The following is a 26,125-nucleotide window of genomic DNA, read 5'->3' as shown; positions in this document are numbered from 1 at the left end:
TTAACTTTGTTACTCAAACTTTTGTGAATGAAATGCGGGCAGCACTTCACAAGGGCATTATTGAAACACAATTTGATAATACCCCGCTTGACCAGCTTGGAATGAGCTGATGAATATGGAAGGATGGGTTTTTTGCCTCTCGGCTCGTAACACCAACATGCCTGCTTATTAGCAGAATGGAGGGTGAGATCTAAAAACCTGATGGAGCAGTTAACTGGTGCTTCAAATGTTAAAACAAGATGCCTGAGGCATTCATTAAAAACAGAACGAACAGCACATGTGACGTCGGCAGGCAAACCAGAGTCAGAGTCTAATAAAACAAGGTAGTCTTCTACATTGCGCAATATCCTTACTACATCTTGTCCCACCATCCGAGAGCGCATTAACCGATCCTTATGGGCCAAAAACAAATCACTTAAATAGGGCGCAATACAAGAGACTATTGATAAGCCAGTTCTTTGAATAAAGTTCGAGTCAACCCAAGAGGCGAACGTCGAAGAAAGATAAAATCTAAGAAGTTCTAAGAACTTGTCAGAAGTAAGACCTGCTTCATTGTGGAACTTTACGACACCATAAGCATCAATGGCGGTTTTCACACAATGGAGGAGTTCATCTTGCGGAATCGAATAATACAGATCCTTTATCTCTAACGAAAATGCTGTGAAGTTGCCGCTAGCATTATCATTTAAGAACTCTATGGCGTCGCGTGAACTGGAAATCAGAAAAGGATCATCGATAGTCAATATTTTCAGTTTTGCTGGAGAAAACACGCGACAGATTTTTGCAAGCTACCGCTTTCAGAAACCGCCATGTTGACCACTGTAGCAGGTAGCATGCTGAAAAATGCCAAGGAAGTTGAGTGTAATACCGTTCACCATGTTACGCATGAAAGAAAGAAGGTTGTTGTCTTCCCGTACCTTCACAATATCAGTCACAATCTGACAAAAATTGCGAAGCGTGCAGGTGTTGATGTTGCGCTATCTGCTCCTTTGAAGCTGTCGAGCTTGTGCGCTAGAGTGAACGCGGGTGTGCGCCAGCCACGCGGGTGCAACAAGAAGAACCGCGAACCGTTTGTCTCCTGTGTAGAGGTAGTAGTATATTCTATTCCGCTCACGTGCGGCAAAGTATCTGTGGGCCAGACAGGCAGATGCATGTATGGTCGCTTGCGGGAACAAAGGTACAATGTGGGAAATCTCGCCTTGTCAGGCCACCTCGCTGCGCATTGTGCACGTTGCGGTTGCAAGCTAATATTCAGTCGTGTGCATTCCCTATAGCTAGAAATTCGAACCAACTAACGCGCGAAATTATTGAAGCGGCAGAGATAAAACATAGAGACGCGGTAAGTTGCCCTTCAATCCGTCTATCAGAAAAGGAAATGCTATTTTTGTCGCGTCAGCCGCTTGTGTGATATGCTTGGTTGATTGCCTGGTATGTTCCTTCGCCCCCCTCGCCCCCTTCTTTTTTTTATTTTCGCGCGGTGTCATGTGCATATACATATGCGCTCACCTGGAATAAACACCGATTTGTTAGTTTAGCGGTGTGTCCCGTCTTGCTCTGTTGCCGTCTGTGTGATTTTTTGCGCCACTGTTCCGAGTTATGCACTAAACTAGCCCACCAGTCTGTCCTTTTAAACTTCCGTCCATGCTTGAATTATAGCACAAGGGCCTAGCATGCAGTTTGAGTATCTGAGGTGTCATTTTTGCGTAGGTCTTTGCATATTTCTGCGGAAAACGGCAGCTGATGCGGCCGGCTGGGCGTTCTAGACAAGTGTGATTCCGTCTGTACTTGTTGGTGCTTGTTGTTTGCACGACGGCGTGAACTGTGTTCGTGTGTTCCATGAGCGCGGCTCATTTTTCATACCCCACATACGTGAGTACCAACGTTACGTCAGACCATGAGCTGCCCTTTACATGCCAGTGCACTCGGCCTGCGCCTGGTGAGCACGCGATATACGCGCAACTGCTCAATTTACACAAGTACGTGGATAAACCTCGCGACGTTTGGCTCGAACGAAAACAGCTGCAGGAGGCTTGAGCTTCGCCTCAAGAGCAGAACGTGATACCATACTCCGGCTCCGTGCCTTCTCCATCGGTAACCTCGCTTCGCTTCTCGGTGGAGACCTCCACCATTTCGGAAGGAAGGAACGTCTGTGCGAGTAACACTGGCCGTTTAAAACTACCATAGAACGCCCACTGCAAGCACAGTGAGAAAGTGGCCAGTACGTCATAATTCTTGCCTTTGTCAATCGTCCAAGTACCCAATACGCGTCCCTAAGGCAATACGCGAACCTACGCAGCTGCTCACTGTGTTGATGCTTTTGCTGCTGATGATGATGCTCAGGTATGTCCGAGCGCATTGTAACAGGTGGGCCTATAAACCTCTCACTCGTGTTGCAATTCACGTGTCTTGACGACCGGTGCGATTCTACGCTTCTGCAGCGCACCATTACATGCATTAAAATGACTCATCGCGTCACGTGACATTTGTTTAAGGGTTTTTTTTTTTTCGTATGCAGTTCCGAGCAACAGTGTGACTCTGTGGTAGAACACCTGATCGCCACACAGAAGGCCTAGGTTCAATTCGCACTCGTTATTTATTTTTTTTGCATCTATCTCGAATTCTCGCTCACGGACGATTCTGATTTTTTGCTCATAACCAACGAAGCCGACACCAACGTCGACAAAATTTCTGCGAAACGAGGTCTCGAACTCTTCGGTTACCAGGCCTTTAGAACGTGGGTCACAGGTGACCCGAACGCCCGAGCGAGAATTTAGAGATTACATCATCTCCCGCTAAAGGGGACCATAGGGCGATGGTCCCCTTTAGGGCTGGGTAAGACGAAGCCACCCAGGAAAAAAAATTCAGGCCTGCTCACTGCCGCCGTGACATCACGGCGGCAGTGAGACATGAAAAGCGACGTCACGTTTCACGCAAGTCTGAAAGCTTACTGAGCCGAAATACACCTGCTTTGAACTTTTAAGCAACAAAGACTTTTAGCTCTCTTTGTCAGCGGCCCTTAAGTGACCTTAAGGCCACATCCCTTATCCGGGCTCAAAAACGAGGTCATCCACGCATCGTTGCGAGAACGAGCCGAGAACACAAGAGCAATGGGCGAAAAGTTAAAAAAGTGTGGTCTCTCCCCGCCAGCCCATTGTACATTACATACGCTAGTTACAGCCGAAACAAATTACAAATAGTATTCATTCCTATAATCTTCTTACTATTTGTTGAGACAATCATTGAAGCTGTAGCTTCTCGTACACGGAAATTTGATTTGTCATTCCAACAGCGATGTTCAAAAAGCAGATACCAGGCACTGTACGCGTATCCTTTTAAATGCGAAACATTTCTTAGCGAACCTCAGGCACTTTGGGCGTTTCTATCTACGTATCTATCTAGCCGCCTACGTCTGGGCGCTCTCCCGGTCGTCTGCATAGGTTGTAATATACCAAAAATTTGCATAGCATAGAATGAGTGTATGAAGAATACGGTAATGACATGAATAACGCAAAATACTTGCCGCGTACGTCATGAAACTCTTTCCTTCAGTCACGTGTGACACATACCCGCATAGCAGAGTTCATGTTATGCGGGTATGTGCCACAGGTGATAACAGAGTCTCAATCAACGCAGTAACCGCGAACATACACATCGACACGGAAAGTGATAATAATAGTAATTGTTGAGCGTTTATGAGAGACGCCGTAGTGAAGGGCTCCGGAAATTTTAACCATCTGGTATTCGTTAACGTGCACTGACATCGCACAGTACATGGGCCTCTAGCATTTCGCCTCCATTGAAATTCGACCGCCGCGGCCGGGATCGAACGCGCTACCTTCGGGTCAGCAGCCGAGCACCGTGAACACTACACCACAGCTGCCGACGCAAGGAAAGTTGGGGAGCTGAAGACACAGCACGCCTGGAAGACGCTGGGCAACCGTCCACTCGTTCACGTGGTCCGCAACGTCTACCACGTGGATTACGGAGAAACCGGGGTCAGTGCTTCCTACAATAACTCTGCCGAGAGGACCATGTTTCTCATGATTACCGGTTACTTCAGCATTGATTTATCATAACCCAACGACTCCTGGTTCTTAGACAGCATGAAAGACGGCTTGGATGTGGACAGGGCATCACAAGACCTCGGTGCCACGTCCAGGACAGGAGGCATCATACATCATTTCTTCGTAAAAGCCATCCGCAGTTTCCACCAGCTCTACAATACTTCGCACTTCACTACACTTAGACCGTTCGTAGCCGCGATCACGAACAGATCCGATAAGAAGTCCTGTCCGGCTGCTGGTGCTCACTGGTCACGGTGATAATGACCTTATTCAAGAACTGCCAAGAACCCCTTCCACACATGCACACTGGGAACTCTTCTAGGGAAACTCTTCTGAATAAAGCTTATTTCCGAGTAGCGCCTGTGCTGTGCATCTGTGTTCCTTCATTGTGCTATTCGTATTTGCGCTATCCAAGTATTGAAGAATGTACGCACTACATTTCACCTTACTGCGTCTGGTATTGAAGGAAAGAAGGTTACTTTTCAGAGGCTCGTTTTTTTGTTAGACACAATATTATTAGAACTAACAGACAATAATGCCAAGGAAAGTATAGGGGACTTTATTTGTAGTAATTAGGATATACAGGTGAAGAAAGTCAAGTGGACTTGCCGATGGCAGGGACCGACCTATTCGAAGGTCGCAGGCTCGGTCCCTGCCGGCGGCAAGTTATCTTTTCGTCCACTTTACTTTCTTCACCTGTATATCCTAATTACTACAAATAAAGTCACCTATACTTTTCTTGGCATTATTGTCTGTTAGTTCTAATAATATTGCGAATGGTGTTGGTAACACCTATGTTGCTGTTGGCATTGTTAAGCAACTTTAAACAACTGGTTATAGAACACATGTGCTACTCTTGAAAAGATGTGTGTGCGTACACCATTTGCACAGTTCTCTAGCGTCATTCCGTAACGTTTCGCTCAATGCGCAACATTGCGACAGTCACCTTCCTGCCCATGCCTCGCATAACATCGACTCCCATGTTACGTGGGATCTGCCGAATTTTTAAACGTCGATGCCACACCTGTGCTATTTTAAACGCCACTGGTTGGAAAGCTAATCACGGAGAACCGGTTTTCTCGGCGCGGGTTGCCGCCTCCTTCGAAAATGGCATCACGCTGCTTGCGACGCGCCAGCGTGACCTCGCATCATGGCGGCATATGCTAGGCAAAGCGCAAGAATTATTTCACACTGTGACAGGAATCAATGGCGTTCATATGCACCAGTACACAGCGGGGTGTAGGGTAGTTTGGTGGGGTGTGTCCTTGTGAACATGAATTATACCAATCTTAGTAGTGTGGCTAGTATCAACTACGACCAATCAGCTTTACCGGTTTCCATGTTATGCTCACATAAACTGCAGAATACGTGAGAGCCAGCCTTCTTTTTATTTTTTGCATCTCGTGCAGCAGTTCTCCGCGCTGTGCGACATGACTCCCGCAGAGCTCGCGCACACGAGATTGAAAGGAAACGACTGTGCAACGCATCGCCAGCATCCCACCACACATGCTCAGAAGAAATGAAGGAACTGCTGTTTCGTTACTCGAAGCCCACTGCAGTATTGCTCGTTGGGACTGCGCCCTTATGGGGTCTCAAGAAATGAGCCTAGTTTCCACTCCCTAACTATTACTACTACTATTTTTTGATGTCGGCTACAACACCTGTTAGTACAACTCGTTTCGCATACCGAGATGATAGTTGGCCATATTGCCCTTTTGCCATCACGACGTGAAAAAAATACTCATCACCCAATTTGGAGAACTACAGAGACAGTGAACGGGGCGAAATAGAGAGAAAGATAGAACGAGTATTCATGTATTGCAATATTGGTTGACTGGTCAATCTTTATTAATAGTCCTGACAGACCCGACTCACGCAGTGGACTCCTCCCACGTTGGGATGGGCAGGCTAAACATTGGCAATGCATGGCCTTCATGATGTTCTAGCGCCCGCGGTTCTACGAAGCTTCGTTCATCCGATCAACCTCTCTCACTTATCCCACAACTCCCTAAGTTTCAGTATGGCTCTCGGAAATGGCGCCAAGTTGCCAGAAATATTTCTCTGTCAAACCTTAAGGACACAAGTGTAACAAACAAAAAGCAGCGTTAGTTTCGTACAGGCCACACAGTGCACGGCGACGACTTCAAATATTCGAGGCGAACGGCCACCACTTCGCACTGCGCCGCCATTTTATTATTCCGCCTCGGTCGTCTGTTCACCTGCTCAGTCTTGTGGACGCGCTGCGTAGCCGGACGGCTGGTAGAGTTACCGCGCGGAACAGACTTCCGCGCAGCCATCCGTTGTGTCGATGCACCACAACTATGGCGCTTAATGCGGTCCTGTACAAAGGGTTGCGGGCCATTTTGTGGGAACCACGCCACCGGCTATCTCGAGATAGCGCTACATGCTGCGCAGAGGCGGTGCGCGGGGCCCATCTGAGCGGGTTAAAAGCGGCACGGAGAGAGGTGCCTTGGCTGCAGGGAGGGAGGGATGCTGCCACGTGAGCTCGCCGATTGCTCCTGCCGGAGACCATGGTCGCCGCCTCTCTGTCTCGTGTCCGTGGACCGACCCCGCTGTATGCAGAGTAGCCTTAAATAAATTGTTGTTGTTTGTTGCGAGTTGAAGCCTCCATCGTCCTTGCTTTAACTACGGACGGGACGCAGCAATCCCAGCACCCACACTTCGAACTGGTTGCTCGGATGAGCCCGTTTTGCCCTCGAACCAATGCCCAGAAGTTCACGTTTGAGCGCACGCATAGCGGCTCTCAATTTTGGCTCAAGGACACTTGAAGGTCGCGGACAGGCAGAGCTAAATGCATTTCGTCCTAAAAAAACACACGATAACCTGTACTGCCTTGCTGTATTGCTATCTTAATGGCACATATTGAGTGTTTCTGTTTTACGTCACACATCTACTGTCTTGCCGTGTGCCTTGTAAGAGGGGCCCCTATCCCGGTCCAGTCAAGTGCCACATTTTGTTCGCGCTTCTTCCATTTTGTGCGCGTGCGTGTCAAAAAAATGAATACATTGTGGGCGAAGCGCAAGAAACGTCGACGGAAAAGAGGAGAACGACACAAGAGAGACGTTTGTCGCGCTTCGCCCACTATAAATCCTCACTATCTAGCCCAATATGCAGTTCCGTTAAAAAATGAATATTTAACTGATGGCGTCCAATGTCGAATGCGTTTATGCGCCGATGATCGCGTGCTGTACCATGAAATAAGTCTTGTGCCTCGAATAAAACCCAGTCAGAACTGGCGAATTGTGCGTAAAATGGCGGCTGTCATTAAAACTAAATAAAATAGTTTACGTGGCATTCACCGAGAAGAAGAAACACTTTCCCAGTTATATTAGCAATAGTATACATTATTCACCAGTATCTGAACACAAACACCTAGGTACTTATTTTACATATGCGCTAATGTGGCAGAAGCAGGTTGTTTATGTTGGAGCGAAGGCTCGGATAGCGTTAGTCGTTCTGCGTAATGTTTCTCTCTGCCTACCAAAAAATAATTGCATGGGACCAAATTTAGACCCATTCTTGAAACCACTCCATCAAAGAAATGAAAAAGTGCAGAATTCACTTGGAAATTGTACAGAATTCAGCGGCTTGGCTTTTATCAGGTATTTACAGCACAAATATTGGGGCTCATAATTAGGAAGCAAATATGAATTGAGAGTACTTCGAGAACCGTCGATAAAAGTAGCGATTGAAGTTCTTTAATGCCGTTTAGCATTGTCGTGTAGAAAATGAAAAGGCGAAGTATCTACTTGCATCTCACTGTCTCGGACCGCGCATATCAGAGGTTCGAGGCATGCGAGATTGCACAAAGGGCTAATGCACTTCAGTTGTCTTTATTTCCTAAAACAATCCACGCATGAAGCCAATCGCCTTCAAACACTGCCTCCATTAGGATGCATTCTGTTGCCTTGTTTGGTTAGAATTAGCGCGTTTAGGCTTTTCCAGTAATATGTATACTTGTGCTACTCACTTTGATTGAATAGTTAGTGACTGTGTTTGATCGGTTTCGTGGCCGACAGTGTATCTTTTCTTTTTCTTCTTTTGTATACCTTCCCCCCTGTAATGCCTGTGGGCAATGAAATGAAGAAATAAATAAAAATGGATTTGTAGTAATCTCACTCTAGCATAGGTGACATGTTCAAGCCAAGTACGCTTACCTTTAAAGATGGGGAATATGTTCTTCCAGATAGTCAGGCAGCCGCAGCGGTAGTACTGACCCATGGCCAATTCCAAGTAAAACAGAGGCAGACCGCCGAACATCAGCATCACTGTGTACGGAATCAGGAAGGCGCCTATGAGGAAATAGAAATTTCATTTGTTTTAACAACACGAAATCAAAATCACGTGGTTAAATATAAACTTGCAGAGGTATTACTGGGCAATTGCAGTATCATATTGTCGCTAACGACAAAGTAAAAATAAACGCCACAGTTTCGTCCCAAGGGCGATGCAATGAATGCGATAGCACGAAATTTGAATGTCACACGATGAACGGCAAGCAGCTCGAAAGCACAAAGGACGCCCGAAAAGAGCACACACAGGACGAGCACCAACAACTGTCACAGCTCGACACTTGAAGCGCGCTGCCGAAAAACAAAGAAAGACGCACGAAACGAACGCATACGTATACACAGGACGAGCGCAAACTAACAACTGTCACAGCTGTTACTTCTTAGCGTTTGAGCACCGCGCTCCTTTCGCTAACGCTATGAAGCGTGGAAACTTGGGCAAGTTGGTAGGTAATAGTTGAATATACGAACAGCGCAACTGACAAGGACAGAGGAAGGTAGCAACACACAGCGCTGACTTTCAACAACGCGGCCACTGCAGCGAGCGACGTGACCTTCATGTGCTCTGTCACTTTAACGCAAACTTTGCGGGGAAAGCCCAAGGCGTACAAGCCACCCCCATCACGAGCTAAGCGCGCGCGCACGGGTGATCACACCCTGTAGGGCAAAGTGAAGGTGGTATAGGTGTGGCGTCGCAACGAGCGAGGCGACGACCTTTAAAGCGCCCCCTTCGTGCCACCTCGCTGGCGATGCAGAGAACACGCTGAAGTGACTCCGAGCTTTGCATATCAGCAACGGTAAATGGTGTATGGGGAACCCAAGCTCAAGCTTGCGGCGCGACGACAGCACCGCGCTGGCCGCGCTGCGGCTCTGTCGGAAAGATCTGGAGCTTATGCGCGGCCGACTCAGCCCCTTTCACGGTAGCGGTAGCGCACGTGCGCACGCGTTCTTCTGTCGGTGCGGTAACGGGGGGGGGGGGGGGGCGTCAGCTCGGCACGTTGAACCGAGAGGCTTGCTGTGCGAAGCTGCGCATTTCCGCGATGGCAGAAGCGACCCCACGGAAGTGGACGTGAGGTCGGAAGTATTCCTGCGTCTTGGGCTGCCACAACAGTGCAGACAACCAGGGTTGCCAGGTCGAAAAGACAAAAAATAGCCACAAAATTGCAAAAACTAGCCAAAATATAGCCAACTTCAGCCTAGGGCAGTAAAATAGACAAAAGTAGCCACGAATGTGTGAAAATCCCTTCCACATCTTTAGTTAAATGACTAAATGCAAACGACTTTCGGCGAAATTTAAATATGTGCTGCATGAACAATTCAAAATCATGATTCCTAAGATTCCAGCACACATTGTTGACTTTAGCAATCATTTCATGCATGATGACGCTGTGTTCGCGCTGATGAAAACATAACTCTCTCTTCATGCGTGTTGCATGACTTTTCTTGAAATGACTAGAAGTTGCGACAATAAAAATGAGTCTACGCCATGATGAGTTCGCTCAAAATCTCAGTCACTGCATTGAAGCATAAATTGAAGCCACTGTCACAAAAATTTCTTCGGTGATGACGAATCCAGAGTCGTAATCCGTACCCAAGTCTAATAAATGATACAAGCAGTTCGATGTATATCCTAGAAGCATTGTTTGTTGGGCGAGTTAGTACGACATTCTAAAGAGAGCACTAAAAAAAACCAGGACACAAGAGGCAAAGGCGGCAACACAAGCGCTCACTAACAATAGTTGTTAGTGAGCGCTTGTATTCCGCCTTTGTCTCTTGCGTCCTGGTTTCTTTTAGTGCTGTCTTTAGAATGTCGCATATCCTATTTCTAATGTCGATGAGTGCTGAGCACCCGGAATCCGGAGCGCTTTCGATTCTTGTTCACTTGCAATAGCGGTTTGAAGCCGCGTTCAGCAATGGTTGATCTGCAAAATGACGCCCCTTGCAACAGTTCTCGTCTAGTCCCAACCACACATTGAAAAGCATTTCTTTTTGTGTGTATGCGAAGCCTGCTTGACTGGCAGGTTATAAACGTGTAGTTTTTTTATATTTAAGTTATGATCGACCATTGACCCTTACGCCTACTTAGGCCACGGCGCCATTCTTTTCATCAAAGTTCATTAGCTTCGTAATCAAAGTGCAAAATTCCATTGTCGGAGCTGGACGCATGCTTTCACTTCCTTGTTTTGGCACCATATACTCAGCGGCTGCCACGTTATCAAATATTGATAATTTTGCTCATATCCAGGGGACAAGAAAGTAGCTAGAAAAGAGCCAAGTAGCCAAGACGATTTTTCTGCCGCCATCAGCCAAAAAAAGTAGCCAAATTGGCGCAAAGTAGCCAAGCCTGGCAACCCTGCAGACAACACCAAGGCGCGCGATTTACGTGCCAAACTGTATTGTTTCCCGGTCGTGTCGCACGAGAAATAAAGGCGGCAAGCGTGGATAGCTGACAGCGCTGTCTCGCCTCCTATTTTGGTTGTTTGAGTTCATCGCTTTCGTTCGTTTCGACTAGCTGAATCGGTAAGTAACGCGGCGCATGCACGCAGCGACTACAGTAATGATTACACGCTGTCTTCTCGCATTGTGAAAGTCCAGTTACGATTGTAGGTGAAACAACTTTGTGTTTTGATTCCCCGTGTTCGTGAGACCTACCCGTCGTTGTTCAACGTTCACACTCGCGCTATACCGTTAGCGGTGCGCGGTTGGTTGAATTCAGCTGAACTCGGCACATTGTCAAAAGTTCGGCGTCTGCAATTCACGCGTCGGGAAGGCTGCTTTATCACGCCGGAACGGACGTCCGTGCATTTTCAGCAAGCTTTGACATCGTTCTGCAGGTTTGCTTTGTTTTTGTCACTTTATTAGTGTGATATATATTTAAGCCGCTAAATACAACTGGCACTTGATACATGCTTTGCAAATGGAACCTTGAAGCAACCTTCTGTCACCTTCTGACTTTGTGCGATTTTGTAGCCGCGTTCGCGCAGCAGGTTTTATACGCCTGTCAAGTCGATATCATAAAAAGAGACTGCAAGCATGACACGAGAGCCGAAAAAACGAGGCGAGCAGTTCATCTTGCTTCACAGTGGTTAAAGCTCAGCTAGCTGCCTCGCGTCCTAATGGGCGGGTGATTCTCCAGCGGCACGGATGACTTGACTCTAACCTTCTCAGGAAACAGGGCCATGGCCGTGTAATTTCTTTTTTTCGCACGCCGCAAACGTTTGTTCACGAATGTACACGGCTTCTACTGTTAAGCATGCCATATCAAAACAACATTCATATGATTCGTAGTCCACACCGCAGAACATCCATAGCGTGTACGGCTTCAGTTCGGCGTTCATGTGGACCGTTATTAATATTTAACATGACAGAATGAGCCTTACCTCGAGGTATACGTCCTACATGGTGTAATCGCGACTTGGGAAATGGATTTCGCTTTGAGTCGGGCGTCGTTGTCGTCGATCGTCTGCTCTTCACCGTTAACGTGATTGACGAGCCTTTCTCCTTTTATCAAGTTCGCTTTTCGGAAGTGCTTGTCCAGCTGTGAGATCTTTTTGAACCCGCACTGCAGGCGGTACAGTGTGAGGCGCCGCGAGAGCTCTGCACGTGCACAGAAGAGAGCGGTAACGCGGTGGAGATAAGGGAAAACGCGCGCTGCTTACACCCCAGTTTCTCTTTTTCTGCCAGAGATGGCGCTGCCTGTCAAGAGCAGCAGCGCCGCTAAGCGTTGCTTCGGAAGCCTATAGACGAGGCAACCTAAAATTTGCGCGCGCGACGCCAGCGCCCGATGCTCCCCTGTTGGGCCGCTGAAAACCTCGAAGGTCGTCGGCTCGCCCGCGGAAGTGATTGCGTGCTGCCGTGCGCGCGTCTTCGGCGGAGCGCGTGCTGCCGGTGATTGCGCTTCCGAGTTGCAAAGAAAGCCACGTCATTCAACAAGTCGGTACGCACCATTCTTATGCTGCGCAATGCCGCGTCAGCCTTGAGATGATTGTGAGCAGTGAATTCAACAGTGAAAATGCATATTCAAGGGAAATGCACAGGCAAAACAAGCGCAAAGCTGTATGCAGATTCAAACCGTCATGTATTTTCCGTGCCTTATTTTGATCGTAGTCGTACGGCAGACGGGGTGGTCTTTACGCCTACAGCAATAAAGTTTAGTCGACTCCTCCCATACCGTCACGCCCCTTCACTACTTTCAGGAAAGAGCACACTGGGACACAAGCTGATGTGAAAACACGTTGTCGTACTGCACATACCGCGAAATATTTAACACAGTGAACGTGATTGCGTATCTGCACTGGTGCTCTCCGATAATCCTAGTTGCGGCCTGCGAGCCCGTGAGCCAGCCGCATGACAGAACGGGTTCTGTATTGTAGATTCATCACGTACATGCACGAATGGCGATTGTATGTTTTATCATTACTAACTCGATTAATCTATTCTGATAAGCCTTTGAAAGTACTTTTAACATTTATTCTACGCAGTACTCACCAAAACAAAACCATTTCTGATCGTTTTATATGTGTCATTCAACCAGTGAACTATATGATGACAAACATTTTTATGTCGAAGCGAAGCGTGAGGAAAACAGGACACAGTAAAGAACACACGGGACAGGCGCTAACTAGGAAATATAGGTTAATGGGAAAAAATCCGCATCTTATAGTTGGCAATCACAACACAGATTTGATGATGACGACGTGATTTGCGTTCCCGGATATCAAACTTTCTTCTTAAACAAGTCTACACGTCGCGGTGGCGGCGTGCTACAGCTGGTATCGAGTGAATTGTCATGCACGATGCTAGCAGAATTCTCCCTTATAACGCCAGATTATGAAGTTTTAAGCGTGCAATGTAAAAAATATGTTTTTGTTGTTTTGTACCACCCACCAAACGGAAGTACCGACGCATGCTTTCCTTTCCTCGACACGCTGCTCAGTTTCGTCTGTCTAAACTACCAATACCTCGCGATAGGTGGTGACTTCAACGTTAACCTTTTTGCAAAATACCAAATGCGCGCGTGATCTGCAACTTATTCTTCAGTCATTTCATTGTAGAAATCTGATAAGAACACCTACACGCCTTAGCAACACTTCGATAGCCTCCTTGGCCTTTTTATAACAAACTGTACTAACGAAGACACGAAAGCAGGTACTATCATAGCTGACATGGGGGATCATTTGCCAGTCTATATGTTCTGTCCATTCAGTGCAGCTTCTGCTGGTGCTCGTCACTCCGAGACTTTTGTTGTGCAGGAAATAAACTGTAAAACGCTAAGCATGTACCGTAATGAACTTGGAAACGTAGACTGGCCAACCGTGTTTCAGTGTACTGACCCTGATAAAGCATATAGCATGTTCCTGCACATTTTGAAAGGTGTCTATGAGAAGTGTTTTAAGTTTAAAACCGTTCGAAAATGTGCGAAAAGTCGCAAACCTTGGCTTAAAATGAGTGCGCAGATATGATACGCCAAAAGAACTCGCTATATAGTAGCTTTGTCAAAACAAGGGACCCAAGTAAGTTTGCGGTATTCAGGAAATATCGCAACCAGGTAACAAAGTTCTTGAGACATAATAAAAAAGTTTATTTTGAAAACCCTTTCAGTCAAATAAGTAGTCGGAGCGACTTGCCTTGGCGCGAAATAAACCAGTTGTTAAACCGCAATATTCGCGAGACTGATGAGCTTGAGCTAATACGTAATCACAGGACCATAAAAGGCCTAGAACTTGCAGATAAGTTTAACGAGTATTTTACAAGTTCGGAAAAAAATCGATTTTATTATTGCGCAACTCAATTTTTAGGTCCGCGCAATGCACATACAGCTTTTTTTTTTTGCGCCCACAACTTCAGATGAAGTCTTTCAAACTTTTATGTCCTTAAAAAATAGCAAAGCACGTGACATAAACGGGTTACAGATAAAACCGATAAGGTTGGGGCTCACATCTTATCACCTGCACTTACATTTTTAACCTTGCAATATCTGCTGGAATCTTTCCTCAGGAAATGCAATGTGCGAAAGTGAGCGTCATTTTCAAACATGGTGACAGAAATACGTTCTCGAACTATCGGCCAGTGTCTCTTTTCCTTGTAATATCAAAAGGATTGGAAAAATAATTTGCAAAAGAATTGCGGCTTTCTGTGATAAACACTCGATCATAACGGCGCAGCAGTACGGTTTCCGTGAAGGAATATCAACAGAACTTGCACTACTAACACAAAAGGAGTCAATCTTGAACAGTTTTAAAAATAAACAGTTTATGTTGGGTATTTTTGTAGACTATTCTAAGGCGTTCCACCGCCTGAATCACCACACTGTATTTACAAAACTAGAGCATTATGGACTGCGTGACACTCCTCTTACGTTATCAATTTCGTATTTAAAGCACAGAAAGCAATGCGTTGCCATCATGTCAGAACAATCTACACTACAAGAAATATGTCAAGGAGTACCGCAAGGTAGCATACTGGGGCCCATGCTATTCAACATCTACATTAATGATATAACAAAGATTTCTAATGACGCCAACTTCAAAGTTTACGCAGATGATACCAGCATTTTCTTGAGATAAAGCGATATGAATAGTCTCTCGGTCATCTGTAATACTGCACTAAAATACTTGGCCGAGTGGAGCTCCGTTAATTCACTAAAACTGAATACAGCAAAAACTAAGGCGTTCCTTTTCACCCCGCCGCAACGACATAATTTTAAAGATTTCAGATTGGAGCTTGGATCTGATTGCATAGAACTTGCATCAAACGTCAAAACCTTGGGAGTTGTTTTTAATAATCATCTTACTTGGAATGATCATGCTGATCATATCGCCACGCGTTCAGCGAAAGCCTGTGGGGTGCTCTGTAGACTGCACTATACTTTACCGCGTAGCGTTAAGCGCATGATTTATAACACCCTATTTTCCCCTCATTTAACATATTGTCACTTAGTATGGGGTGACACTACAAAAGTGAATTTACATAGGTTGAGTGTGCTTCAGAAAAAAGCAGTTCGCCACATAGCAATGGCTCAGTATGACGCCCACACTGGAGAGCTATTGCCCACCCTTAAGATCTGCCCGCTTGAGAAGTTCTATAGCCCCGCCACGGTGGTCTAGTGGTTATGGCGCTCGACTGCTGACCCGAAGGTCGCGGGATCAAATCCCGGCCGCGGCGGCTGCATTTTCGATGGAGGCGAAAATGTTTGAGGCCCGTGTACTTAGATTTAGGTGCACGTTAAAGAACCCCAGGTGGTCGAAATTTCCGGAGCCCTCCACTACGGCGTCTCTCATAATCATATCGTGGTTTTGGGACGTTAAACCTTAGATATTATTATATGAGAAGTTCTATAATCTTAACCTCGCTCTAAAATTCCAAAAATACTTCCGATGCAACAACAAAAGTTTTATGTCGTTATGCACCCTGACTCTACCCAAAGCTATCTCATATAACATAAGGGAGAGAGACAAGTGGCTCATACCTTTTTCGAGCACGAAATATGGAATTAGCAGCTTGTCATACCGTGTGCCATGCTTGCTCAATGAATTTGAAAGAAGTGGCATTCGCATAGAAAACACTTCAAGAAATGCGGTAAAGCGATACGTGGTTGAGCACTTGTCTTCAAAGCCGTAGTGCACGCCATGCTATTTCTATAAAACTATTTGCCTGTTGCATTTTCTCTTCTAATCATTTCAGTTCTTTTTGAAGTTGAATTATACGCATGCTTTATTTTTCCATAAGCGTAGTTATGATGTTTATATATGAATGCATAATAGTCCTTTTAGCGTGTACAAATTTGTATGTCTCATTGTGTGCAATATTCTGTGCATTTTCATTATTGTACATTTCCGCTTCCGTGATGCACTGTTTTTCATTTTTAACATCTTTTGTTAGCTCAAACAAACCGTGTATTTCATAATTGTGATGTATTAATTTCGCTGTATATCTTTACTTTTGTTAACTACTCTGCTAGATATGAGAACCAGAAATGCTTAGTAGAAATGTAGCACTAGAGATGTTTCGATATATGGTACGTTGTTATTTGGCTGTCAATAAATGGTGCAAGGACCTTTGTCAAGCTGCTATATAGCAGCTTTTTGTTCTTGTCCTCGTGTTCATTATCTTCGTGTAATGAATGCCAAATAAACTTGATTGATTGATTGAGTGATTGACATCACTTGAACGTCCTCAAAAAACAAAAAAAAAACAAAATCAAAACATATTAAACAGTCTGTATCCACAACGGGACGATCTAAAAATTTTCCGTTATGTGGATGATTTTCTTGTGGGTTGGCGTGATCTTCACCCCACACGCGTCATGATAGATGTTCTGAAGGTTTTTAAGGAGAGGGGTCTTGGTTTGAAGTTCACATGTGAAGTCCCTCAGAACAATTTTCTTCAGTTTTGGGATTTGGGTTTAACCTTCGCTCCAGACCATGTTTGTTGGATTTACTCGCCCAGAACAAGAAAATCGCTGTTGCAGTTTTCATCGGCTCATTCGCGTTCGGTAAAAAGTGGTATATCCACTAGTTGTCTACACGCGGCTGTCACTAAATCATGCTTTCACCGAGTAGAGTGCAGTTTCGTTAGGCAGGTGAACCGGCTGCGTGAAGCCGGGTTTCCGGATGAAGTTCTACTTTCGGCGGCAAGCAGAATTTTGCGCAAGATAAAAATGGAGCTGGCTGGTGGTGCGCATGCTATTGAGCGACAGAAAGTGACCGATATGTTTGTGGCTATTCCATAATTGCATGGAGTGTCACACCGGTTAAAAAAGGTCGCAGCAAGATATGGTGTACGCGTGCTCCTTTCAGCGAAAAAGAGGTTTGGTAAGGTGTGTGCAGCCATTGACAAAAAAGTGAAGGAAAAAGAAACAAGAGCAAAAAACGGGTGTGGCGTGAATCATCGGAAGAAGTTCGTTGAGTGTCAGTCATGGGTGGTGTACCGCGTACCCTTCTCATGTGGTGCTTCATACAATGGACAGACGGGGCGCTGCCTGAATGTACGTTTCAGAGAGCACCTGAGCTCCTTAAAAGGCACGCCGTACACACACTTGGCAATTCATTGCAAAGGTTGTAATGGATGTTCTCCGCTTTTTGAGGCGACGCAGGTCTTTTTCGCTCACAAGCACCAGAAAGCAAGGAAAATTTGTTGAGGCTGCCTCTATAAAACAGGAAAAAGACACGTGTGTTAGCCACCCTTCGATATGTCTAATAGAAGCGGAGTACGCTTACCTTCAAAAAAACATGTGAGATAACTTCCGTTCGTAGTTATGTAGACAACCCATGTTTTCTGGTTTTGCGCAGGTGGATACAGACTGCTTAAATTTTTTGGGGTTTTGTTTGCGAGCGTTCATGTCCCCTAGAAGGATTATTTCGGCATCGTGACCAAATTCTTTAATATCAGTGCTTATGCATTTCACTAACTCCAGATTCTATTCTCTTCAGTTATCCCCGTCCACTGCTGGATGGATGGATGCTATGAGCGTCCCCTTTGTAACGGGGCGGTGACATGTCTGCCACCAGGCTCGAAGAAAAAAAAAAGAAAAAAAAGCTTCCTTGTTTCATGTTGGCCTAATACCTTATCTACATTGATTAAATCGATGTTATTATACCAAAAAAATATAAATTCACGGTCTATCTCTCTGCCTCTTAAGGCAGAATGACCTTATTTTTCCCCCATTATTTATTTTTGTTCTTTATCTCTACTTTTCTTGCCACCAATATTCTGACCGTCTCTTACTTATTTCTATCGCGGACGTGTTCAGCTTTCCACTGTTGTCCCTAAAACCCAAGGCTTCATGTAGACTCGTGCCCACACGTATACCTGGGTGAATATCACCACATTCAATCAGTACATGTTCCATCGTTACCTTAGTTCCCCCGCAGCATGTACATTGTTCTTCTTCGTTACTGAATCTCGCTTTATAACTACGCGTTCTAAGGCAGCCCGACCTTGCTTCAAACAGTAAAGCGCTTCCCCTTGAATTATCATAAAACCTTTCCCTCCTTATTTCGTTTTTTCCTTTTCGGTAGTTACTCAGAGCCGGCTTCTTTTCCATCGCTGCCATCCAATAAGTCCTCTCCGCCTCTCTGACCTTCCGCTTAATGCTCCTTGTTGCCATATCGCCCGCACTGCTAGCCGCATATTTACTGGTGAGCCTCCTAGTTCTTTTAGGGGCGAAGCTCCTAAAGGCGGCACCCGTTCGTCCCTCGTAGTCGTAGTAGTAGTCGTAGCGCGTAACCATTCTTACGCTTTGACCTCCAAGGTGGTGCCGGTGGGAGATTTTTCCTGTGCGTTGTTGAACAATAAAAAATTCGCAGCGTGCGCGTTAACTAAAAGCCGAATTCTTCGGTCTCTCATTCCCCATTAGCAGCCATTGGCATGTTCCACTAGGAAACGTTAGTAGAAGTAGAAGTGTAAGTGTTAGCTAAAAGCCGACTTCTTCTGTCTCTCATTCCCATTAGCAGCCATTGTTTACCTCCAAGGTAGTGCCTGGTGAGATTTCTCCTGTGCGTCATTAAACAATAAAAATTTTGTTCAAAACGCCGTTGATTGATGAAATAAACCAACGAAAGACGCCAGATGTTTTGTAAAAGCAAAACGAAAGAACGCCAGATGTTTCTAAAGCAAAATGAAAAGACGCCAGCTGCTTAACGAAAGACGCCAGATGTTTTCTAAAGCAATGGTTTACTAAACAATGAAAATTCACAGCGTACATGTAAAATTAAAGTGAGCTGCAAGTCGTCATAACTCATCGAACCTTTAGTATAAACGCACCCGATCTCACGTCGGTGATGATGTACTGGGCAGAATTCACGGAAGATTCACGGTTTACCGATGAACCTCCGCAGCTTCGCCCACTCATCATCATTCACTCCGTGGATATGCTGTGATTTTTTTCTCCACTGCGTGTCAACGCTTTTTCTGTACAAATACCTGAAAACCTTCTCTGCCCATCTACTCTTCTTCATTTTCCTCAGCCTCTCTTCGAATGTCATTTTGCTCTGAGCTTCCCGCACTTCAAAGCCTGTCCATCCCATATCACCCTTTGCAGCCTCATTTGTCGTCTTCCCGTGAGCGCCCAACGCGAGGCGGCCCACCGTCCTTTGATTTACATCCATTCCTGATTGTACCTCTGACTTCATGCACACCACTGAGTTCCCAAGTGTAAGTCCCGGGACCATCACACCCTTCCAGAGCCCTCGAAGCACCTCGTACCTATTGTACCCCCATAAACCTCTGTGCTTCATAATTGCAGCATTCCTCTGTCCCTTTGCTACCGATGCTTTCTCTTGTACCTCCATATATCTATCCGCCTCATTTAACCATACTCCGAGGTACTTGTACTCCCTTACCCTCGGTATTTTTTGGCCCTGTATACAGACCGCATGGTCTTCGTGATCATTGAATACCATCAATCCACATTTTGTTGCACTAAATCCTAGTCCTAGATCCTCACATTCCCTTCCGCATATATCTGCCAGTCGCTGTATATCATCTTGACTGTCCGCAAATAAGACAATATCATCAACATAAAATAGACCTGGAAGCTTCTGCTCAACCATCGTGCCGACCTGCTTGTGTGACAAATTAAATCCAATGTTGCTACCTTCTAGCGCTTTTTCCATCCTCACCATGTACAGCATGAATAACAGCGGGGACAAAGGATATCCCTGACTCAGCCCCTTGCTAATTTCAACGCTGTCCTTGCTACTTATTCCTTCCCATTCTATGCAAACTGTATTTTCTCGGTATATTTCCCTCAAAAGCTGTATACAGTCGTCACCTATGCCCACTTCTTTCAGTATATCCCACAAAATTTCCTGATTAACGTTGTCATACGCCCCGGTAATATCTAGATAAGCTACGTATAAGGGCCTGTTTTCTATTTTCGATATTTCTATACACTGGGTAAGAACAAACAGATTATCGTCTAACTGCCTGTCGATTCGAAATCCATTCTGAAGTTCTCCCAAAATATCATTTTGTTCTACCCGCGCTTCTATTTTTAATTTTACTGCCTGCATCGCCAACCTGTATAGCACCGATGTAATGGTTAGCGGTCTATACGAGCGAATGTTATCCTTTTCTTCCCTGCCTTTATAGATTAAGTTCATTCTACTTTTTCGCCAACTGTGTGGTATTTCCCTCTCCTGTAAGCACTTTTATACGGCTTTCTACGCTGCTCTTGATAGGCAGCGCCATCTCTGGCAGAAAAAGAGAAATTGGTAGCATGCAACGAGGGTTCTCCATTCTCGACGCCGCGCCGCCGCTCGCTTCCGCGCACGTGTAGAGCTCTCGCGGTACATTCGCGTCGCCTCACAATCTACCGCCAGCAGCGCGGCTTCAAAATGATCTCCGAGCTGTACAGGCACTTCCGAAAAGCGAACTTGATAAAAGGAGAAAGGCTCGTCAATCACGTTTAAGGTGAAGAGCAGACGATCGACGACAACGACGCCCTACTCAATGCAAAATGCATTTTCAAAGCGCGATAACACCTTCTAGGACGTATACCTCGATGTACGACTCATTCTGTCATGTTGAAGATACGTAATGGTCCATATGAACAGCAAAGTGAAGCCCTGCACGCTATGGATGTTGTGCGTTGTGGAGTATGAAGATAAGATTATTGTTTTGATATGGCATGCTTGCAGTAGCAGCCGTGTACTTTTGTGAACAAACGTTCGCGGCGTGCGAAAAAAAAATGCCCCCACCTCCCCGAAGGAAATCGTGAGGAAATGCGAATGCATTTCTTGCGCCGAGAGTACACGGCGTAGTAATTTTAATGGCGTAAATTAATGACGAGACGAGGATTTGTACCGTAACCATTTATTTACACATCCATCAGCACCTGTTTGTGTTGTCATTGTACCTGACGGCCATAATCTCAGCCTTGTAGTCGCCGTTGGCGTTTCACAGCGGCGTCTCGAGCACCCATTTCCGGATGTTCTTGAGAGGCGCCCAGACAGCGAACGGTCTAGAGTGAGGCGCGAGCGGACGGGAGAGTGGGGCGCAGGGAGGAGAGAGAGCGAACGGCGAGAGAAGGAGCGGCGAAGCACTGCACCTACCCTCACCTACACTCTCTCGCACCACATGCTCCGGTTGCTAGAGGCGAGGATAAGCGCGCGCGCCCGCAGCTGTTGCTATGGGAGAGGGAGTGAGAGCGGAGAGATAACACCTGCCGCCGCGCGGACAACGCCGGATGCCTTACATAGCCCGACTAAGAAATGCATTCGCATTAAAAAGAAATTATGCGGCCATGGTACTAGAAAAGCCTGAGGCAAGAGTCGAGACCTCCGTGCCACTGGAGCATCACCCGCCGATTTAGACGCGAGGCAGCTAGCAGAGCTTTAACCACTGCGAGGGAAGTTGAACTGCTCGCCTCATTTTTTCGGCTCTCGCGTCATGCTTGCACTCTCTTTTAGGGGCGAAGCTCCTTAAAGCGGCACCCGTTCCTCCCCGTCGTAGTGCGTAACCAGTCTTAACGCTAGTACCAGATCTTGACCTCCAAGGTGGTGCCGGTGGGAGATTTCTCCTGTGCGTTGTTGAACAATAAAAAATTCGCACTATGCGCGTTAACTAAAAGCCGAATTCTTCTGTCTCTCATTCCCCATTAGCAGCCATTAGCAGCCATTAGCATGTTCCAGTAGGAAACGTTAGTAGAAGTAGAAGTGTAAGTGTTAGCTAAAAGCCGACTTCTTCTGTCTCTCATCCCCATTAGCAGCAATTGTTTACCTCCAAGGTAGTGCCTGGTGAGATTTCTCCTGTGCGTGATTAAACAATAAAAATTTTGTTCAAAACGCCGTTGATTGATGAAATAAACAAACGAAAGACGCCAGATCTTTTCCAAAAGCAAAACGAAAAGACGCCAGATGTTTCTAAAGCAAAACTAAAAGACGCCAGCTGCTTAAAGAAAGACGCCAGATGTTTCTCCTTTTTTCTTGATTGAAAAAACCGACCGCTCGCGCTGCACAACCGTTCACTGACCACCCCGTATATATAGGCACTGGATTTTGACCTCCAAGGTAGTGCGTTTGTGCGATTTCTCCTGTGCGTGATTAAACAATGAAAATTCACAGCGTACATGTAAAATTAAAGTGAGCTGCAAGTAGTCATAGCTCTCATCGAACCTTTAGTATAAACGCGCCCGATCTCACGTCGGTGATGATGTACTGGGCAGAATTCACGGAAGATTCACGGTTTACCGATGAACCTCCGCAGCTTCGCCCACTCATCATCATTCACTCAGTGGATATGCTGTGATTTTTTTTATGAGAATATCGACTTTACTGGCGTATAAAACCAGCTGCACGAACACCTCCGTTCCGGCGTGATAAAGCAGCCTTCTCGAAGCGTAAATTGCAGGCGCCGAACTTTTGACAATGTGCCGAGTTCAGTTGAATTCAACCAACCGCGCAACGCTAACCGCGGTATAACGCTAGTTGGAATGTTCGGCGACGGGTAGGTCTCACGAACACGGGGAATCAAAACACAAAGTTGTTTCAGCTACAACCGTAACTGGACTTTCACAATGCGAGAAGACAGCGAGTAATCATTACTGTAGTCGTTGCTTGCATGCGCCGCGTTACGTACTGATACAGGTAGTCGAAACGAACGAAAGTGGTGAGCTGAGACAGCCAAAACAGAAGGCGAGGCAGTGCTATCAACTAGGACATACTTGATTCTCCTTACTGCGCTGATCCACGCTTGTCGCCTTTATTTCTCGTGCGACATGCCCGGAAACTATACAGTTTCACACGTGACTCGCGTTCCTTGGTGTTGTCTGCACTGTTGTGGCAGCCCACGACACAGCAATACTTCGGACCTCGCTTCCGCGGTGTCGCCTCTGCCAACGCGGAAAGGCAGTTTTGCACAGCAAGCCTCTCGGCTCAGCTTACCAAGCTGCCGGCACGGCGCCCCAGTTCCCCGCACCGACTGCGGAACGCGCGGAAGCGCGCGCGGGCGTGTTCCTGCTATCGACAAACAGGCTGTGTCGGCCGCGCATGCCCCCAGTTGCACCAGAGCTTCTCTCCAGAGCCACAGCGCGGCGCTGTTGTCGCACTGCAAACTTGAGCTTGGGTTCCCTATATAAATATCTCGCCTTTAGTATGCTGAAAGACGTACCCTCCGTGGCCGAGTCGTCTGACGCCGCGCGCTGCGGAGCGACGCAACGCAGGTTCGGATCTGTGGTTCGGAATATAATTTCGTGAAATATTTTTCTTTGTGGCTTTTATATATTTATAGATACATATACATATACGAGACATGACGGCAATGGCGACGCCTACGGCAAAAACTAGCCGAGAGTGCCCATATAATCGTTATCGCAATAAAATGACGAAACGAGCGGCAAGGGCAACGAGGACGTAGGCATTGGCGTAAGTGGACTGGCAGACGACTAAAAAGAAGACGAAGAAGGGAGGATATGCGCAGAGTCTGTAACCACATCACCCCCCCTCCCCCCACGGAGTGGAGAGCGACCAGGGCTAGTAAAAATCTGCGGGTCGTACGCGATGTCCATTGTAGATGGGTGCCTCTGGGTGCATTGGTGTTGCTTGGTTCGTCGGAAGCGATGTGCGCTGGCTTCAGCCGGTCGATGGAAGCGCGGACGTCATTCCCGTTCAAGCGCAGGGTGACGTTTTTGCCGTCGCGATGGTCAATCAGGAACGGTGCACTGTAGGGTCGCTGTAATAGCCTGCAGACGGTGTCGTCGCGGCGGAAAGCGTGCGTGCACGTTGCTAGCACCTTAAAGACGAAAGGTGCAGGCTTACTGTGGTGAGCTGTGGATGATGGGCGTCGAGCGGGGATGGTACGTCGGAGCCGGGCACGAAATCGGTGGGATCTCACGCTGCGGTGTTCGATGACAGTGCAGCAAGAAATTTGCCTGGGAGACGGTGCGGTTCCCCGTATAAGAGCTTTGCTAGTGTAACCTGAATGTGCGGCTTGAAAGTGGCGCGAAGACCTAGGGCGACGACTGGGATGGCCTCGAGCCAGGTTGAGTCTTCGTGGCACATGATGGTTGCTTTGAACTGTAGGTGACAGCGTTCAATCATGCTGCTGGCGCAAGGGTGGTAACTGGTGGTCATCAAGTGCTCAAACCCGATGGTCAGCCCGAGGGGCACGGAAAGATGCGATTTGACCTGTCGTCCTTGGTCCGTGGTGACGCGGCGAGGAGGCGGAAACGAGCGATTCAGCTAGGGAAGGAGGCCGAGGCGACGACTTCTGTGGTGATTCCCTCGATGGGTTATGCCTCAGGCCATCCAGTATACCTATCGATGGCGGAGAGGCAGTAGCGATAGGGTCCAACTTGGGGGAAGGGTCCTATGATGTCACGGTTGGCGTGCTGAAACCGACCAGAGGGCTGAGGGAATGCTCCGAGCGGTGAAATGATGTGCCTGGTGACTAGCGCGTTGGCACTGAATGCAGGAGCGTGCCCAGGTGCGGCAATTCCGCAGCATGGAGGGCCAGACATAGTGGTCAGCCACGAGGCGTGTAGAGGTGCGTATGGCGGGATGGCTGAGATTGCACTGGTGGTTGAAAAGGCCACGGTGATGGGACAGGGGTACGTAGGGCCTGCTTCGTCCTGTCGACATGTAGCAATAGATAGTGGTTGTCGACCCAGGTATGGAGACTTGTCGCAGCTGTAGAGCACTCGCCATTAAGTGCGGGCGTAGTCTGAGCGTCGGCGAGGACGTCAGCTGTAACCTGCGAAGAGCTGATAGGTGCCACGTGTAAAATTGCGTCGGTGACCACGCTGTCTTTCGCGCTGACATGTTGGATGTCGGTGGTAAACTGTGCCCTGAACGAAATCTGGTTCTGGTGCACCGGCTGGAGTTCGTAGCGGCGCTTAGAGAAGGCGTAGGTCAGAGGTTTGTGGTCGGTATAGATAGTGCAGGGCTGTGCTTCGAGAATGTGGCGAAAGTGTTGCACTGCCTCGAATATCGCCAGACGTTCTGTCTAGTAAGCTGGCGAACTCGTCGAGGCCGGGTTCGTGGTTTTGTCGGTGGAACTGGCCGTAGAAGAGGTTGTTTTCTGTGCTGAGAATTTCCTGGCAAAGAACACCAAGGTCCAACAGGTGCTGTCTACGCATTGCATGAGGCCGACGCCGACGGCGAAGGTAGAGGCGTCCGTGAGAAGCCACAAGGGAGCGTCTGGCACGAAATGGGAGAGAAGCGTCACGGTGCAGAGAGAAGATCTACGTGCTTCTAAAGGTTGCGCTAAGACCGGTGTCCTCGTGACGGGTTGGTTTCCTCGTAGACCAGCCAAGATATGATGGAGGGGACTTTGGTAGCCGGCGGCGTGCGGCAAGAAACGCCTGTAAAATTTCAGCATGCCGAGGAAACGGCGAAGGTCTTTAGCGGTGGTGGGTTGAGGGTAACATTACAGGTCTGAGATACATGGCGTGCATTAGTACCACGGTGTAAGAATATTCAGGTGTTGTACACTGCGCGCGCCTAAGCGGCCAGAAAATGTTCGGTTGTCGGTCCGTTGAGCGGTGCGCCATCTAATGGCTTGAGGCGGAGAGCGCCCGCGAGTAGCCGAATCACGGTGGTGCTGCGTCATCGCCGCCGCTCTCGCCGTTCCCTCTCCTGTTGCTCTCTCGATTTCGCCCCTCGACGCCGCTTGGCGGATGCACATTATCCAGCGAAATGGCACAAAAATTGCACGTTATCAGCAGCATGCGCGTCGCTATGGAGATGACTGCCCCGCTTTTCGTAGCGCCCTCTGCAAGTCATCTGATAAGAACCCGAACATTATCTGGAC

General features: G+C 47.2%; 1 protein-coding gene across 1 annotated transcript in view; it reads right to left on the bottom strand.

Annotated features, from left to right (window-relative positions):
• LOC119390948 (sodium-dependent serotonin transporter) overlaps positions 1 to 26,125 on the bottom strand; it is a 256,502-nt gene that overhangs the window by 206,901 nt on the left and 23,476 nt on the right. Inside the window, exon 2 of the mRNA XM_037658659.2 lies at positions 8,243 to 8,377. Within this exon, the coding sequence (XP_037514587.2) occupies positions 8,243 to 8,377 (135 nt within the window). The remainder of the gene's footprint in view (positions 1 to 8,242; positions 8,378 to 26,125) is intronic.

This window comes from Rhipicephalus sanguineus, chromosome 4, assembly GCF_013339695.2.
Source record: "Rhipicephalus sanguineus isolate Rsan-2018 chromosome 4, BIME_Rsan_1.4, whole genome shotgun sequence".
NCBI classification, from domain to species: domain Eukaryota; kingdom Metazoa; phylum Arthropoda; class Arachnida; order Ixodida; family Ixodidae; genus Rhipicephalus; species Rhipicephalus sanguineus.
This window is presented reverse-complemented; position numbering and strand designations above follow the sequence as displayed.